Here is a 17189-nt window from a genome sequence, read left to right on the forward strand (position 1 = left end):
TACTCTCATTCTTGTAGCTTAATGTTTATAGTTTCTGTAATTATGAGAAATTGAACAGTTTCTTCGACCCGCGCATCGCTTTCTTTCCGTCCAGCTTTCCAAATGCTTGCGAAATGCAACCTGCCAATTACGAGCAAAATATTGCGTTGCTTCCCGCCAAAAAAGGCAGGGCCTACGCAGTGAAGCAGAAAGTAAGACGAAATCAACGGGTTTTACCATAAATGAGGCACCCCGAGTTCTTTTATCTTTTGTGACAGAGAATTATTTCGCAATAGTTCTTAAAATAAAATTGTTAACTAATTTCAACACAGGCCGCCAGTAAACAGTACCAAGTGACAGTAGTTCACCGATGTCCAGTTTTTCTAGATGTAGTCTAAACGCTCGCCAACTGCTGTATGGGAGGCTTTCGCGTAGGATAATTAAGCCATAAACATTAATGTACGGAAGGCCCTCAGTTCTGGTTTTTCTGTGTTTATCAGTGACGCTGGAAGCTCACCTGCTTCCGCATGCTGCTGACACGGCACCACTGACTGCGCGCGCAGCTGGTTTCCCGGACATGTCCCCGACCGGCCGTTTCCTGGACGCATGGTTCAAAGCGCTGTCGGGGAGGGCTCGCCTGAAGTGGACGGACCAGACGCACGTCCTCTTCAACACCAGCAGGGCGGCCCCTTTCTATTTAAAGCGCAATCACAGCTTGGTCATCCCGGCGGGAGCACTCCTACCCATTTCCTTGTACGGTGACGGCCATCCGGCTTTGACCTTGGGCAGTTTAGGCGATGTAAGTACCGAACATTTAACGGCGTGTTACGCGGAGTAACATTTTAAAGGTGCACTAGCCTAGCGGCACCGATTTCGCTGTGTCTGCATGAATGACCTTGAACAGGAAGAGCGAAGCTGCGAAAGTAACCACGTCACGTACCACGTGATTCGAAGCAGCTGCGCGCAGCATAACCATCGTCTCGCTATAGACGAAGCTAGTCCTGCCGAAGCTGACGTCCACGTGAGCGGGTACTCGCAGACGTCGGGCTGAGTCTGATCATCCGGTCGACTTTGCCAACCGTGCGAGGGTTTAGCAATCGATAGGGAGCGTAAACGCGCTAAACGGGCAGCAGAAACCAATAGAGTGGGGAGCTTCGCCTGGCTCGTCGATAAACATAGCTAAACCGAGGCTTAACCACATGACACCAAAGCTTTCACTTGCATAACCAGGGATAGCTGATCTAAGCCGCAGCCATTGTTTTTTTAATTATACCTAGGCACAACCTTGGTCAAAAACTCTACCGGCCACATTTAAACTGCGTAGTCGATCAGTATAATTGTTCCCCTGAAGCTCTAAATCTCTCCAAGGTGAGGAGAAGCTTCTTCATCCCCTTTTGTGATCCTTTGGTTCAAGGGGTTTTAAATTGCTCCACAATACGGCAGCGGGAAAAACATGTAGTCTGAAGACATTTGGCAAAGAATGTCGAACAGTCCGTACTCTTCTGCTAGCCAAAATGATTGCACTGAACAAACGCACCCCCCTTCTGATGTTTTTATCATCACTTGGTGTTACTCTAGGTGAGTGATGAGTTAAAAGCGTGCCAAGTGATTTCTTCACGTGCGCGGCGCCTGTCTGGTGTCTACTCGGTGCAGTAACTCCTCCTGTTAAACCTTGCCTGCACAAACTGACTGATGACACTTCAAGTCAAAGAAGCATCGCAATGACGGTGTTGCTCTGAGAGTTAAGTGCGAGATCTCGATCTCTTGGCTGGAAGCAACCGGTATCTCATGCACGAAAAGACAATGGTCCTGCCGAGTAGGCCGTCTCTTGTTGAATATTTAATCGTACTGGTGCCTGCTCAGTATATTTGAGAAGCAGATCTCTTATCTTCTTCTGATTGGTATGGAAGCACACCAATCAGAGGCGAGATGCTTCAGACCTGCCACTCACGACTTGCATAGAGGAACACGTTGTGCAAGCAGATTCGAAGTAATGCTCAGAAAACATGCATTCGGTCGTGTCCGAAGAGCCGGGATCGGCGTATCGGTGTTGCAATCTACGAATAGAACTACTCTACTCCCGAGCACCAAGAACGGCTCAGGGAACTAGAGTTTCCCCCTCTTCAGGGGGTGTGTTTCCTTTGGCTTCTGGCCATTTGTACGGCCTAAACAACTTTCCCACGTCTCATTCTCTTTCGTTGTAGCCAAGTGTAATATGTGCTCTCCCTTCCCCCCACCCCTCTAGGACATTCCATCCTTAATCCTCCTAGCCAGTGTCGGTTATGTGACCTTCTTTCAAAATCTGTGCACAGTGCACTTGGGCATGAGTGCCGAGCCTTTGGCGCCGCTGGTTAATTGTATGTTACGCGGCTGAACCTTGTAACATGGCGCAACACGTAATTAAGGCGAGGGTATACCAGGTCAGTACTCTGCGATCCAAGACCACCCAGCACGCGCCAGCAGTCTCGCTTGATGCACGCCGACAGCCCCGTCCATAGCAACCGCGGTGTGGCCTCTCTTTCGCAAGAACAGACTCAGCGGAGATAAGGTTGCTTCGGAGACCGAGCTCGGGTAGAGTTTAAGCCGTGAGACATGCACTATGCCACTGTAAATGGTGCGGTATTGTGCTTCCGGGCAGTCCGCAGCCGTCCCGTATGTCATCGCAGCGACCTGGCCTGTAGGACATTGCATGATATGGTCCTGTGACGTTCCTTGCTGTAAATGTGAAATTTGTTCATTTATATAATTAACTTCTGAACAATTTTTCCCCGTGGCCGAATTGCAAATCTTCGCATATGTACTAGTGTTAGATTACAGAATTTCGTAGCGACTTCTTGGCATCAATTATGGCCAGAACACAGCAATTTATTCTTAATTCTCTTCTGAATTTTCTTTAGACCCGGTTTTAGATCAAAACTTCCTGCAAATGGGAAAACTCCCATACTTCTACGAATCAGCATATTACAATAAAGTTTTTCAGAGGGCTCCAAGCGGCCATATGGCGAACAAAGCGAGACGAGGGACCAAGGTGAGAATTTTACCATTCAGTGCGGGCGGTTGTGGGACGCTTTGTCTGATGCCTGCTGTTTGCGGAATGGGGAACGGCCTAGTTGGCCGTTGTGGTCGGTGCGGGCAAGAGCGTCACGTAAGTTTTCAGAAGGCGGGCACCAGTTGCAGTAAGCAGCATGCCGTGAACTAATAGACACCATTAGCATACCATGTACCGTGTTACCGTTAACGTTACGTGAGTACCGGGAGCTCGCCCACCGCCAATGAGCATGTACAGATCACCTCGACGGCGCCAGACGGCGCCTCGTACTCGGCAGTTGGACGCACGCTTCCCTCATCGGGACCAATCAGCGTGTGCTCACTGGCAGCAGGTGGGATCCCTGTACTACGCTAACGCTAACGGCAAAATGGCACACGATATGCTAAAGGCGCCTAATGTTAGCTCTTGGCCGTGAACAAAATGCCAGCCGATTTGCGTAGGTGATTATATGCGAATTAGGTTCGCTAAGGCTTCGGTTTTTCCTTCTGCTTCGATTCGAGGCTCCGCTTTCAAGATGAGCGGTTAAGCGATGCGCCATTGTCCTGCGATGGCAGTGCTGCACCAGTGTAGCTTGTGAAACTTAGGTTGCCCTTCCCGAGCTACGTCAAGGTCCTGACAGCATGCCAGGCTTCTATATAGTCTTGTCGAGCATTGAGGGGTGCAAGGTCTCCCCGATTCAACGATTGCGCGTTTACATGAACTCGAACTTGACGGGTTAAGACACTGCCGTGCGCTTTCGTTGTTCAGCTCATGCAAAGGTCCAGCATGAGCAGCAAACACGAGCCCTTTGATCTTGCCGTTGTGCCGCTAGTTCTTTAGACTGCCAGCATGTTCGTAAAAGATATTTCACAGCTGCCCAAGAATTTGTCTCCTGCCTCTGTAGCGACACCGGGCATTCTGTTCCTTCCTCACCTATGTCCAGACAGCCAGGCGTCGCCCATTGGGGGTTGACATCGCTCGTTCTACACTTGCAAGTGTGATGTGGGCAAACGAGTGAACTAAAACAGACACTGCTCGGCTTACATGGCCATGCACAAATCGGAAGGATCATTCATTAGAACCTCAATGCAATGCCAACGCGAGAGCAAGCATCGTAGTCGCTGCGAGTCGATGGCCGAATGCAGTCTATTTATGGGGTTTATCTCCTGCCGTGGGCCGGTCCTGATGACTCCACTGCCGGATTCCGACCGCGGGGCGCAGTTTGGGGACCCCTTAAGCACACCAACCATCATGGTGAGAATTCATGCGAATCGCTGAATTTCGTCTGCAGGGGCTGGAAATAAGGCTCCGTGAGAGCGGAGCTTAGAAAGTGAAATAGGGTTAGCTAAAGGAGCTTGTAACGTAGCCGTAACTCTGAGCTAAGTTGAGCATCAGTGTCACATGCTACAGGTGCTGGTTTCCATTCCCAGTATTACCGGTGACCCGCCAGTATGTTGATGGGTACAAGGTATAATATTCTTGGTGCTCGACTTTTAACGGGTGAAACGCTTGGGAAAAGGGTCTGTGGACAATCGTCCCGCCGTCAACTGCGGAGACATTGTTCGCGTAACGCCAGCTTGCGTTTACTGCAGGCATTGGTCCACGAGATCATGAAGGCTTACGACATTAAAGGACCTTACCAATGCTACTCTGACAGGACCAGGAGGAGGTACACCGAACTCGTGGAGTGCCTGGCACAACAGCGTCAACAGGTAACAATGCGCCATACGGGACCGGGCTCTAGAATTAAGGTGTATTTTCAGTGGAACCAAGCCGCTGTACCGTGTTCCACATCGCAGATGTATATTCGGACACAGCTGCGAAGTTTTTACATTCGGAAAATCTCTTATCACATGAGGGACTTTCTTTTTAAGAGAGAACAAATGCGTTAATGAGATCGAGGATCACGCGGTGTGCTAAGGAAAGCAATATCGTGTTCAGATCTCAGCAAATATTTGGCTTGTTAGTAATAAGAAAATTCTATTCTCCCGTATTAGTGTTCCTATACAGGTACTCATCATATTTTGCTACCGAATGCCCCGCAGGCTTTTCGCTGTGGCTTTTCTTCGTGATTTATTCTACAAGTTTCTGCTCCTTGGAAAACATGACGCATGATTTCATAACGCACGGAGTCCAGTTTTCTTGGTAATCAGTTTTAATTGTGACGCAACTGTTGAATTTTTTAAGAAACTCAAGAAAATCTTGACGGGAGGTCTACCTCTCCGATATTTTCAAGAAAAACTTTGGTTTTAATGCTGAATTTGCGCGTTCGCGCCGAGCATTTAAGAGTGCCGTTTAAGCCAATGGGGTGCGTTTCTGACAATAGACAGCAGAAAACTACGATGGTCGGGACGAGGGATCGGCGTATATATTAATTATGGTGCAGTCTCACTATATGTGGAAAATTCGACCGTCAATAACTTCCCGCTGCAAAAATGCGCTTGTACAAAATTTCTGGTTATGCTATCGTTGGATACATGCATCGATTAATACGTATTTATCCTTTTGAGGTGAATTCGATCGTGGGCGAAAGAAGCTGATCAAGATAAAGCAACCAACTTGGAAGGCTGCTCAGAGGAATGTTATGGCAGCGCGATCCTTGAAACGTGACTGCAGCGGAGTGCAGTTAGCACTCTGACTTACTTTGCTGTTATGCTCCCGTACTGATGTGTGTTTTAAAAACGACGCAAAACACAGATTAACATAATTTACCCGGGGGCCTGACGAGGATAATATAGGGTTAACCTTGAGATATAACAACGAAACAATATGCAAGAAAAAAACAAATTCGAGGTGATTATATTCGAAAAGATATCAAGAGCAAAAAAATGCCAATGAAGAGTGCCTGTTTCTGAAATGATTTTAGAAGATTCCCTCAATGCAGAGTAAATATGTAATAAGGGAGCAAATTACTGACTGGCGTCCGCCCAGTTGCGGCCATACGGCTACTAAGTAAAGCTATGCAGCATTAAAAAGCTATACAGCATTAAACAAATTCGTCCTCTTTGACGGTTCGAACCCGGGACCAGGTGGTGGAGGGCTCCGGAAAAATTTCGACCACCTGGGGACCTTTAACGTGTGCGATATCAGTGCACGTTAAAGATCCCTAGGTGTTCGAATATACTCCGGAGCCCTCCACTACGGCACCTATTTCTTCCTTTATTATTTCACTCCCTCCGTTACCCTTCCCCTAAAACGCGGTTCAGGTGTCCAACGAGATATGAGACAGATACTGCGCCATTTCCTTTCCTCAAAAAATAAAACCAACCTGGGACCACCGCTTCACCAGAGCAGCCGCTCTACCAAATGAGATCACCGGGATGGTTAGCATGTTGTAGGGTGAGAGCGAAATGATCAATAACTCGAAGTGGGAAAAGTGTTGGTCAAATGTCTTTTAGTGGAATCCCCCAAGCCGTACGGCTGCCCTTGGGTGGATGCCAATGGGTGATTTGCTTCCTTATTACAGAAGAGTAACATGCAACGGGGAGAAGTTGTAACCAGTGGCTTAATGCGTGATATATTTGATTATAGTGAAAAGAATACGGAGCATGGGGGAAAGTGATGTATACATTAGCTATATCCTAAAATTGAGTGGATGGATCCAGCGTAAGGCAATATTTGGGTAGCATCGCTGATCTCCAGGACGAGAGAATATCAATCAAACCCAAAACCCGCGAAGTATGTTTCGGCAGTAACAAATTTGTCAGAATATTTTCGAACCTCCATATTGCCTGCTTGAATGCTCATGTCTCGCCTGCGCAGCGGGTCGTCTCTTCCTTTCAAAACGAGTGCAAATGCTACTTTCGAAATTTCCTCCATTACTTCTTCGTTCACGACATCCCATGCGTATTGTGCGTACGTACCACACACCTGAATGCGAAAGCATGGAATGACTCGGGTTCAAGTGTGGTATTGGGATTCACTGAATGGTTGTTTGAGGGTGGACGGTGAACAGTTATGTGTAATGTTAGCTGGCATACCTGCTTGTGCGTTCAGTCAGGCTGAAACGCCTGTCCAGAATTCGTAATTTTCCTACTTTTGTTTAGGACACAAGGTCGCCCACTGAGCAGTTTACATGGCTAGTTCAATTTCTATCCCTTCTGAGGCTCTGCCCCCCCCCCCACTTCATTACCATGACTCTCTCCACGACCCCCGTGTCTGGTTATGACACCTGGCTGCTCCAACGCTGTCGTAAAAGATTTTCTCTTGAGCGCTTTACTCGGTATAGCGTAGCGCATACCGTTACCGCTGCTGCTTACCGCTACCCGCTAAAACGCACGCACCGATTGGTCCCTACGCTCAAGATGCGCGTGCTCTTGCCGGGAACGTGGCGCCATCTGGCGCTCTCAGGGTGATCCTCGCATGCGCAGCGGCGTTTCGCGGTACACTGTAAGCTGTAACGGTACCCACTATTATGCTAAATGCACCTAATGGCATTGTAATGGCATAACTGGTACTCATCCGCCTCCCTGTCTAGAGTTACTAAACACTCCGGCTGACATTTCGCACCAATCCAGCTGCCGCTGGATATCGCATTACCGCAAGGGCATACGTCTGGTGGATTTTTTTTCCTCTCCTCAAAGAATCCCCCAGCCTTCATTTCTTCGCGCTTTTTATTCTAAATAAGTGCGGCAAATTCATCCCGAGGGCCACCGGTTGTTCATTGTCGCTCATCATGGTTGCCATATAACGCCAATACCGGTAATGCATATATATGCATATATATGCATATATATATATATATATATATATATATATATATATATATATATATATATCGGCAGATTTTCCGTCCACAGGCTTGCATTTCTTTGCTATTAACGTTTTTGCGATCGTCAGCAGCAATTCCATTGGTTTTCTATGGCAGTCCTAAGTGTTCCATGCAAGCAATAGAAAAACTTTAAAAGGTAAATTTAGCTATATATTGGAAGAATGGTCCTTTACCTTCAATAATTCCATAACAGTACTCACAATTTTACAAATTAGTTGAAAAAGTGGTTTTTTTAAAGGAATGGAAATGGCGCAGTATGTGTGTCACATCTCTGCGGACACCCGAACCGTGCCGTAAGTGAAGGGATAAAGGAGGATGTAAAAGAGGAAAGGTAGAAAGAGGTTCCGTAGTGGGGCGCTCCGGAATAATTTTGGACCACGTGGGGATCTTTAACGCGCACTGACATCGCAAGCATAAGGGTGCATTTGCGTTTCGCCCCCATCCAAACGCTGCCGCCGCTGTCGGGTTCGAACCCGAGAACTCCGTATCAGTAGCCCAGCGCCCTAAACACTGAGCCACCGCGTCGGGTAAACACAATTTTACAATGTTCTTAATTTTCGTCCAAAAATGTTTGACTTGCGCCACCAATTTGTTTGCAGGCAGGATTGCCTGGTCGCCCGAATGGGAGCCAATTGATCGACTTGGAGAACGTGGCAGACCTAGCGGGAGCCAGTCTGTTAGACAAGCTGTTCTGGCAACTGCACGACGATGAGCGCAGCTGGACGCTGCCCAACTTGAACCTGACTGCGGAGCAACTCGTCTACGTTGGTCGCTGCATGACAAAGTGCAACTTCAATGATTTCGCGCAGACAGAGACTCTCGAAGGCTCCCGCGCCCGCTGCAACATCCCCGCGATGAACACCCCGCAGTTCTCGAGGGCTTTCAATTGCGGTCCCACAGCGCGCATGAACCCCGAGCTCAAGTGCACCCACTGGTTGTGACCTTTCTGTGTAGGGGGCGCGCACGATTTGTGTCCGTGGCGACCGTGGAGCTGACCATCGGCCGGTGTCTCGTATCCGACGTTGTTTGGAAGCTGTAAAGAGAAATTTGAGAGGCGATTCGTAACGATCGTCCATTAGGCGGCGTGGTTTTTCGTACTGACCGGGAGCCGCCGTTAGTCGCCAGTCGCCATGGCGGCTCAACGGCGGAGGCGTATTAACAAGCACCCGTGTGCTGTGCGAGGTACGTGGGCATGATTTTTTTTAAGCAAAAGCTTCACTACGCTAGGTTTTCAAGAGAGCAGCGTCAGTGCAGTCACGGGACAGGCGTCACGTGGCAGGTCATGTGACCTACTGACATCATCACAATCTGCCCACCGTGGCAGGTGGCAACTGCCCCATCGGGCATTTCTTCGACGCTTCGCAGACAATCTATTCGGCAGTGTGTGCGGCGTTTATGAAAGGAGTCATGAAAAGGAAGCTTTCGCTTCTCATCAGGGTTAACGAATGCTTAAACCACAGGTATATTTTTATTTTGCATATGCTGTAATCCCCACTGGGGATTCCAGCAGGGTGACATAGAGATAAGTGAACACAAGTTTAATAACACAGCAATGGACAGAAGACCAAATTAGATCAACGCAGTTTGAAACTTTTCGAAAAATAAGCATAGAAAACACGTTTTTAAATACTTGAAACAAATGTCGACATAGATTATATTGAAACTTGGTCATTGCTGAGAAGATTCTAGTCACTGTTCGTGCAAATAAACAATACTTTAAACGGTTATTACGCCTGATGAATAGGGTTATTGTGCGGCTATGTGTCTGCATAGTGACGTAACCAGAAGAAAATGAAATTATTCCAGTAAGTTCGGTTTTATAGCAGCCGTAATAAGTTGAAAGAATTTTAGTCATGACACACGGTTTCTTTGCGTTAATGGTAGCATGTCCGCTCTAGTTAAGAATCCTGTCACTGACGTACGTCTAAGTATATTATAAATGAAGCGAGTTGATGTTTTGCGCCATTTCTAGCTTGTTAGTGTAAGTTTTAGTGAACGGGCCCCAAATAAAGCATGCATAGTCTGGTATCGGCAGAATTAGTTTTGTATGCGAGTAGCCGGGCAGGAGTAGAAAAAACAACTTGATATTAGCCTTAGCTATTAAATAGTCCATGTGATTAGTGGAAGTGAAGACATAAGTGATCAAGATTCCTAGTTACTTGTAACATATTACTTCGGAGAGCAGAATGTTAAGAACACCAATTGGGGTAAATTAATCTGAAGCGCTCTGCTACGCCCTCTTCAAACTTTGGGACACTAATTCAGAGTGGGACAGATCAATATTAACCTGTATCGATATATTACATCGTTCTTATATGGAAGAGGCTACGCTTAGTGACAAAAAAGCTCTTATAAGGTAGAGAAGGAGAAGAAATGAAATAAAGGTATACTCTATAATGAAACGCTTTAGATAGCAAACAGAGGTAGCTTTAATGCAGTTCACTAGCCGTGGATCACTGGGGCTGCTTCATACGCGGTCATTCACTTACGAACACTGATCACCGAGTCTTTCTAACTCGATGTGCAGTAAAAAAACATGCGGCTGAAAATAGAAGTTGACGAAAGAATATGAAATTGTTCCTTTTTTTCCCCATGATCTCAACGATGATTGTTTCTTTAGCGGGCGGCCGAACACAAATAGAACCAACCCCTCGTCGCCGCTCCATTTCGCTCATGCGCCGCCGGCATCCTACTGCCGAGCCGGGAAGCTAACCGCACCAGTTCCTGAGGCACGAACTGCGTACTCGTCCGAACGTCTAATACCTCTGTCAAGCGGGCAATTTAAGTGCACTCACGGAGAGTGTCACTCGCTAAAAGTGCACTTTGTGAACTCTAAACGTCGCAAGTGGAATGGCACTCGCAGAACAGTGCACTCCTGTTGGAGTGCGATGACCGAGCACACTTTGAGAGCCTAGCATCCCTGAAGGCATAGTATGTACGGTGCATAAAAACTACTCGCAAGTTTATTTTATTCTTTTTATAACACTGTGTTTTTAAATAATTATTCGTCATAGCCAAAAGCGATGCAACAAAACATAGCAACGCGTCCCGATAAAACTCCGCTGCTCGTCGCCATCTTGTTGTCAAAATTCTTGATAATCTTGGCTTGTCTTGGCTTTCTTCTATTTCTATTTTTTTTTATTGTTAGAAACTGTTTAAGTTTGTTTTATTTGCGCTATCACGTGAAACAGTCAATTTTTAAGTTTTTACATTTTCGTCAACCTCTTCCAAGATTCCGTTCATTTCCTGTCGCCATTTTTCTTATTTTTTTTTTTACTACGAGTGCGCTTTCTCTTCTCTTAGCACCGTGTAGCTTGAAGTGTGACTCCGGGTGTCGAAGCGGACTCCCCATAAGTGCACTTGTGCGCTTGACAGAGGTGTAAGCCCTATTTTCCCCAGGAACTTAATGGACGTTATCGTTTAAGGTGTTTTGACGCTTGCCTTCGTAGACACTGGTGGCGCCGTATCTGCTATTATTCAAAAGCTCTGTCGCTCGGTTCGCAAGGTGACGAGGCCTCTCCGGCCGGTATCTGCGTACCGCCAACGCACGGCACCTCCTGCTGACAGTTGTCTACACTGCCCGAGTTGTAATTTCCAAAGCTATGTATTTTATTAACCTGACTGCTGCCAGGGTTGGTCACCTTGACCCTTGAATAAATCTACTCTTCACGTCTACTAAAATGTATGGCCATAAATCTATACATAGCCTATAGACTGTCTATAGGATTTGCACTGCTTACAGTCTAGTCTATAGAATTTGTCTGTGGAAAGTTTATAGACTTTACGAACAAAAGTTTATGGGCAGTTAACAGAGTGTTTAATGATTTTTTTCAAGAGAAGCCTTTCGAAACAACATCAAAACTTCATATGCCTGCGTGCATATCAACGGCAATTTGTATTGGTGGCGCAAACACGCGTTTCTTGAGAATTTTTCGTCTATTCTTCGAAACAACAGCCGGTTCTGTAGGAACTGCTGTCCGAATATTCAGGAATATTAGTGAACGTTTCCAAAACCCAGTAGTCCGGTCCACCTGTAACAGACCTCACGGTTCCGCGTATTTAACTCTGTCTATGTGAAGTACGTAGTAAGTGCACTGCCCATATTACAGCCAAAAAATACAAAGTCAGATAAACGTGTAGCATATTAAATTTTTTTATGCATGTTTGTTCCTTCAGATAGTGCTATTACGACGCCTTCTAGAATCTCCAACGTGGCCATGCTAATCGTCGAGGCTCATGAGCGGATCTAAGGGTGCTATATAATTTATACGGCTAATCGTGGCTGAAGCGTTGACGGTAACTGGTTGAGGTCAAAGTCGTCTAAGAGGCATGATGGGATCTAGCAGTGGCCAGTGCTTTGCCCTACGCGTCACCCTCCGCCCTTCTAGTGGACTTGTACTGCACCCGGTGTCTAGAATGACGCCTTGTCGTCGCCGACCTTTGGACAAAATTGTAACGATTCGGTGATGAAGATAGCATATAGAGTACTTGCTCGCTGTAAGTGCAGTTCCTTGTTTCCGTGCAGCCTGTACGCGGGAGCAGCGCTTGACCAATAATGTGTACCATGCCGCTAATATTCGTTGTCGATCACCGACCATGGGCAGTGGTTTCGCTTTTGACGTTGATTGATTGTCTCTCACATCATGATTTTGCATCCGCCAGCCGCTTTCCTCAGCCTGCACGCGCGCTCTGATTCACCAGCTAGGCCCCCGGCGCAAGTTGGCCCGAGGTTAATGGCGAGTTCAGTGCCATCTTTTTTTGCCTCTTCCGGGTCGCAACGCTCATTGTGCGGTGGGACTGAGAGACGCTCTTTGGTATTCAAGCTGCCGAAAACTGAATTTTTCGATCCCAGGAATGCGATTACAGCGCTTCGCTCGCTATAAGCGACGAGCGGAAGTCGCGACTGTTCTTTCCATCTTAGACATAGGGCCGTTTCTCTAATGGATGTTTGGATGGTAGCACTACACTTGCTGCCAAAGCCTATAACCGCCATAATTTTCTTTTGTCTACAGACAATCTATAAACCATCTGTAGACTAGTCTATAACCGGCGTAGCAGCCATTTGTCTATAGACGACCTATAGAGAATCTCTAACCGCCCTAATTTCCTATCATCTATAGAAAATCTTTAGAATGCATATCGACTATTGTCTATATACCTATTGACTATTGTTTAAAACAATCCTAATTTTACCTAACACTGTATACACCGCCTTTTGACTAAGTCCATAAAATATTGATTTCTTTTCGCACTGCATGCTCAGTAGAACTGCATCGGGCCGCCGCGGTGGATAAGTAGTTATGGCGCTAGGCTGCTGATCCGAAAGACGCGGGTTCGTTGCCAGCCGCAGCGGTCGAATTTTGATAGAGGCGAAATTCTTGAGGCCCGTGTAGTGTGCGATGTCACTGCACGTTAAAGAACCCCAGGTGGTCGAAATTTCTGGAGCCCTTCTCTACAGCGTCCCTCATTCCCTGTGTTGGCTTGGGACGTTCAACCCCTTCGAACCAAACTGCATCGGGTGACCGCAACTATTGTCAGAGTCTTCCGCTTTCTTTGCTATTTCAGGAATAAAAAAAATATTATCCAACGGCAATGCAATACCTTCCTGTATATTGTTTTTAGAAGCTTTGAAAAGCTCATTTTCCTTAAACCGCGACGCATATTGAGAATACAATTCAATAATCTTTAATGCTGATAGGTAGGGCGAGGAAAGGCACCCATTTCTGAAGTAAGGGTGCTGCAAACTGTACTACATCACACGAACACGCTCTCCCTTAAAGGAATCGCTCGAGAATATACCATTACATCGTTCTATCGTTACTGTCCAGCGCTCTTAATTAAGAAGCATTTCATCAGTGACTGTACATTTATTTCTCCTTAGAACCTCCTGTAAAATAAGGGGGAATAACGGGGGTGAGAATTCAAGGATGTGCCCATCTCTCAGAAACATGATTAGAAGAGCCTCAATGATCATGGTTCTCGGCGGAATTAAGATATGCCATTTATACCATTGCAGTTTGCATTCACGTGAAAAAAGTTTCGACTCAACAATCAGAAACCAAGTATGTTTTCGTTCTTCGCCGTACACCTCTGCATAGGAGGCGATAACGCGCTCTTGTCCATACCGGTTTTCCAAACACGAGCACACGCCAAAAAGACGTTATGCTATGCAGCATTATAATTATTTGAAAAGGGCGCCACATAATATTCGATTGGAGATGCGGCGCCATGGACGAAGTAGTAAGGTTTCGGTTTTGGTTTTCGCGAAAGTAACAAGCTTTTTAAAGCGCGAGTGGAGAATTTGTGCTTTAAACCAATGGACCTTTGTGTTCTTGGATGCTAGAGCAAGCTACACTTGGCAAGAGTGCAACCAATATAGACATGACCGTGAAATTGGTTTCTGTTTCGCTTTTTACCTTTTTTGCCCGGAAACGGCGGAAAATCATCCGGGCAGCAAACGACTGTGTGCGCCGTTGTGACGGCGTCGGCGGCGTTTCCTCTCGTGGATAACGTTTTGATTGAAATTCAACTTAATCGTCCACTTACGGTAAGTCTAAACGATTAATTTTATTCATTTGGTCTCCTTAGCCACCCTAAGCAGTGTTATGTGTGCAGAGCAGATTATGTGCGCAGCGACAAACTTCCTATCCACGTTTGTAAGCGGCGTTTGTAAGCACGTTTGCATGAGCAGCGGCAGCCGCCATGTTCTCGAATAATGCGCTTACGTCTGTGCCGCCATGTCTTTCCTGACGCGCGGAAAGGCACTCGGTGCGAAACCCGGGACGGTAAGCCCTCCTCGCGAGCTCTTTACTGGCTTCTCCGTGTTGAAAGGTAGGTGCACAGCCAGAAATATCGCTTAGCCCGTGAGTGAAGGCCGAAATGAAACTATGCGTTAGAGCCGTGTGAGCACGGTTTACTTGGCATCTGCGGAAACGCACAATCATGTTCTGAGGTGGATTACACTTATGTTTTATTCTTTGTGTTATCGCCTGTCGGGACCATGGAGTACTGTTCATTGAAAGGTGTGCATTAATTGCTTGTTTGTTGTAGCCGCTCACTCGGTGCGCGTCATACCAAATATTTTTTGTAACGCTATTGACTGGAGCTCGAGGCGTTTGTCAAAGTTGTAGTGAAGCGGCGGTGGAGGAATGCTAATAGAGTGATGGCTGGAAAAAAGTGGTTGTCGGCGCACATGGCGAGCGTGTACAAACACCGCGAAGAACGATTTTTATGGCAATCTTGTACAGGGTACTTTCCGCTTTCTGAAGCAACGACGTGAAATTGCCCATGAAAAAAACGTTGCTATCTTTCGCGAGATCATGCCTCAACCACTCTGTAACTTAATACTGGAATAGTGGACCCGTCTTGCTTGCTATATCCGATGGGGCTGAGAGAACGAGAGTCCCTCTTCACACTCCAACACAGTTTCTTACCCATCGACGCGCAGACGATGCGCTGGTGGTGACAACTGTGCACGGTGAGCGCAAGGATTGATCCACCCTGGCCTGTCCATGCAAGGCCATAAAGCGAACAAACTTAAAGCGCAATATAGATTAAATTTTCTTGCGTCCCTCGAATATTAAGAAAGTCGAAGAAAAAGAGCTCGTGAATATATTTATCAACGAAAGATATATGTTAATAATATGTCGATTGTGAGTACGACCGGGTCGTTTCATAAGTTAAAATGCAGAAATAAAAAATAAAAATAATTGCAGAGATGGGATTTCCGCACCCGATGGCTGGAATAAAATGGAAACTGCGGAACGAGTGCATGTGGTGTCGGGAAGAAAAGAGGCGGGCTTAAAGAATCGTGTAGTTGAAGTCAACAGGCTGCGCCCGCTCATGAATCCACAAGGGGGCGATCCACTTAGATCCTCGAAGCACAGGGCACGAACCATGCATGGTGCTTCGGTCTGGCTCCCAAAGCCCTGCCCAATTCTCCTTCAGGTTGAACCAGAACAGCGCCGAGCCGATGCGAGGAGTGACTGATAGTCCAGCCATGGTAAATGCGGTGGCCCCGCCCTCCGCCACGTCACTCGGGTACACCAGCAGTGTTGCCAGCCACTCCCCGTAAGTCTCCATTGTCCACGGCCCTAATAAGTCCGTATGCTTTCCATAGTGCCCTCCTATACCGTTGTTCAGCACCTGCACTCTCTCAGCGAACGCCATTGAAAGCCCCGTCATCACCTCGGCGCAATGGTAGAAGGCGCTAGTGTTAGCGTTCTTTTTCAGAGGGCTCATCTCCGCTGTCTTCAAATTTTGAACCTCACTTCCTACTTTGATGTTCAACACTTCAGCTGGTGCGAGCGCCTCCGGCCGCCTTCGAAGAGCAGCGCATTCCGTGGCGCTCATGAAGTTGTGGATGAGCCACACCCGAGGCTCCGCAGCAGACAGCGCCTCCACAGTGAAAGGTGCCAGCGACGCGGCGCCACGCTTGCCCTTCGACAGCCGGCACACCAGGGAGCGGCGGGCCTCACATCTGCCTTCCGGCTGGACTGAGATAGCTTGCCGAAGCTCGAGTTAGTGACGAAGCTGGAGCGGACGGCTCCTCGCACCAGTTCTCTGTAGAGCCACATGACCGGCGTCTCTGGAGGGTAGCCAATGACCTGGCGCCAGACCTTGAACCTCACTGTCCTTGTCGACGGCGCAAGAACCGGCAGGTGGTGCTTCAACAAGGACGTGTATCGTCTGTCAGCGGCGGCTAGAGCCCCCCATTCATTGGCCAGTGTCCGTTCCCTGAGTGAGCAGCGGACAGCCAACGAGAGCATATCGTCCGCCGTAGGTTGAGGCAGTTCGGGAGAGCGCATTGTCGCCACGGCAAGCTCTGGCGTGATGTGGTACGCCTCCTGGAGCCTACAGATTCCCGCAGCAGCTTCGTCGACGTCTTGTGCCGTGGGTCAGGGCAAGAAGCGGGCGTTATCTACAAGCGGCCGAGAACAGCGGAAGTCACGAAGCACGCCGGACAAGGCACCCAGAGCTGAGCGCCTCAGTAGCCTCAACAGGGGCTGTTCTCCAGGCCGACTTCCCATGCGCGTTAAAGCAACGACCCTTAGCCTATTCCGAACGAGTGGTACGACGGCGGAAGCTCGGCGCCAGGTAGCTTCGCAGTGCTCCAAATGGCGGCGAAACGCCCCGACCACGGCCTGCTCCGTGCGAAACAGTCCTGATAGGCCTTGCACAGATCTGAAGTAGTCGCCAGCCAGAACGCAGCTGATGACGAGGAAGGCTGAGAGTAAAGACAGTCATGACTTCATCTTCGTCCGAGCTTCCTTTTCTTAACCTCCGAAAAGTTGTTGTTGTTACCCTCAAAAAAAGACACATGCCTACATAAGGGGATAGGCCAAGAATTGGGGGCACTGCAGAGAGTTTTTCAGGTAAATATTTCCTAGACGTAAATAAAATGAATGCTGA

General features: G+C 47.6%; 2 protein-coding genes across 2 annotated transcripts in view; one reads left to right on the forward strand and one right to left on the reverse strand.

The window, feature by feature from the left end:
- LOC144108408 (endothelin-converting enzyme 1-like) overlaps positions 1–8719 on the forward strand; it is a 48958-nt gene extending 40239 nt beyond the window's left edge. Inside the window, exons 10-12 of the mRNA XM_077641650.1 lie at positions 543–778; positions 4600–4719; positions 8378–8719. Of these exons, the coding sequence (XP_077497776.1) occupies positions 543–778; positions 4600–4719; positions 8378–8719 (698 nt within the window). The remainder of the gene's footprint in view (positions 1–542; positions 779–4599; positions 4720–8377) is intronic.
- A 6859-nt stretch (positions 8720–15578) lies between these two features.
- On the reverse strand, positions 15579–16585 carry LOC144108409 (prolyl 4-hydroxylase subunit alpha-3-like). Its single transcript, XM_077641651.1, has 2 exons — positions 16334–16585; positions 15579–16217 (listed from the first exon to the last, which is right to left on the reverse strand). Exons 1-2 carry the CDS (start codon positions 16583–16585, stop codon positions 15579–15581), a joined length of 891 nt encoding a protein of 296 aa, XP_077497777.1.
- Between the last annotated feature and the right edge of the window lie 604 nt (positions 16586–17189).

This window comes from Amblyomma americanum, chromosome 10 (assembly GCF_052857255.1).
Source record: "Amblyomma americanum isolate KBUSLIRL-KWMA chromosome 10, ASM5285725v1, whole genome shotgun sequence".
NCBI classification, from domain to species: Eukaryota; Metazoa; Arthropoda; class Arachnida; order Ixodida; family Ixodidae; genus Amblyomma; species Amblyomma americanum.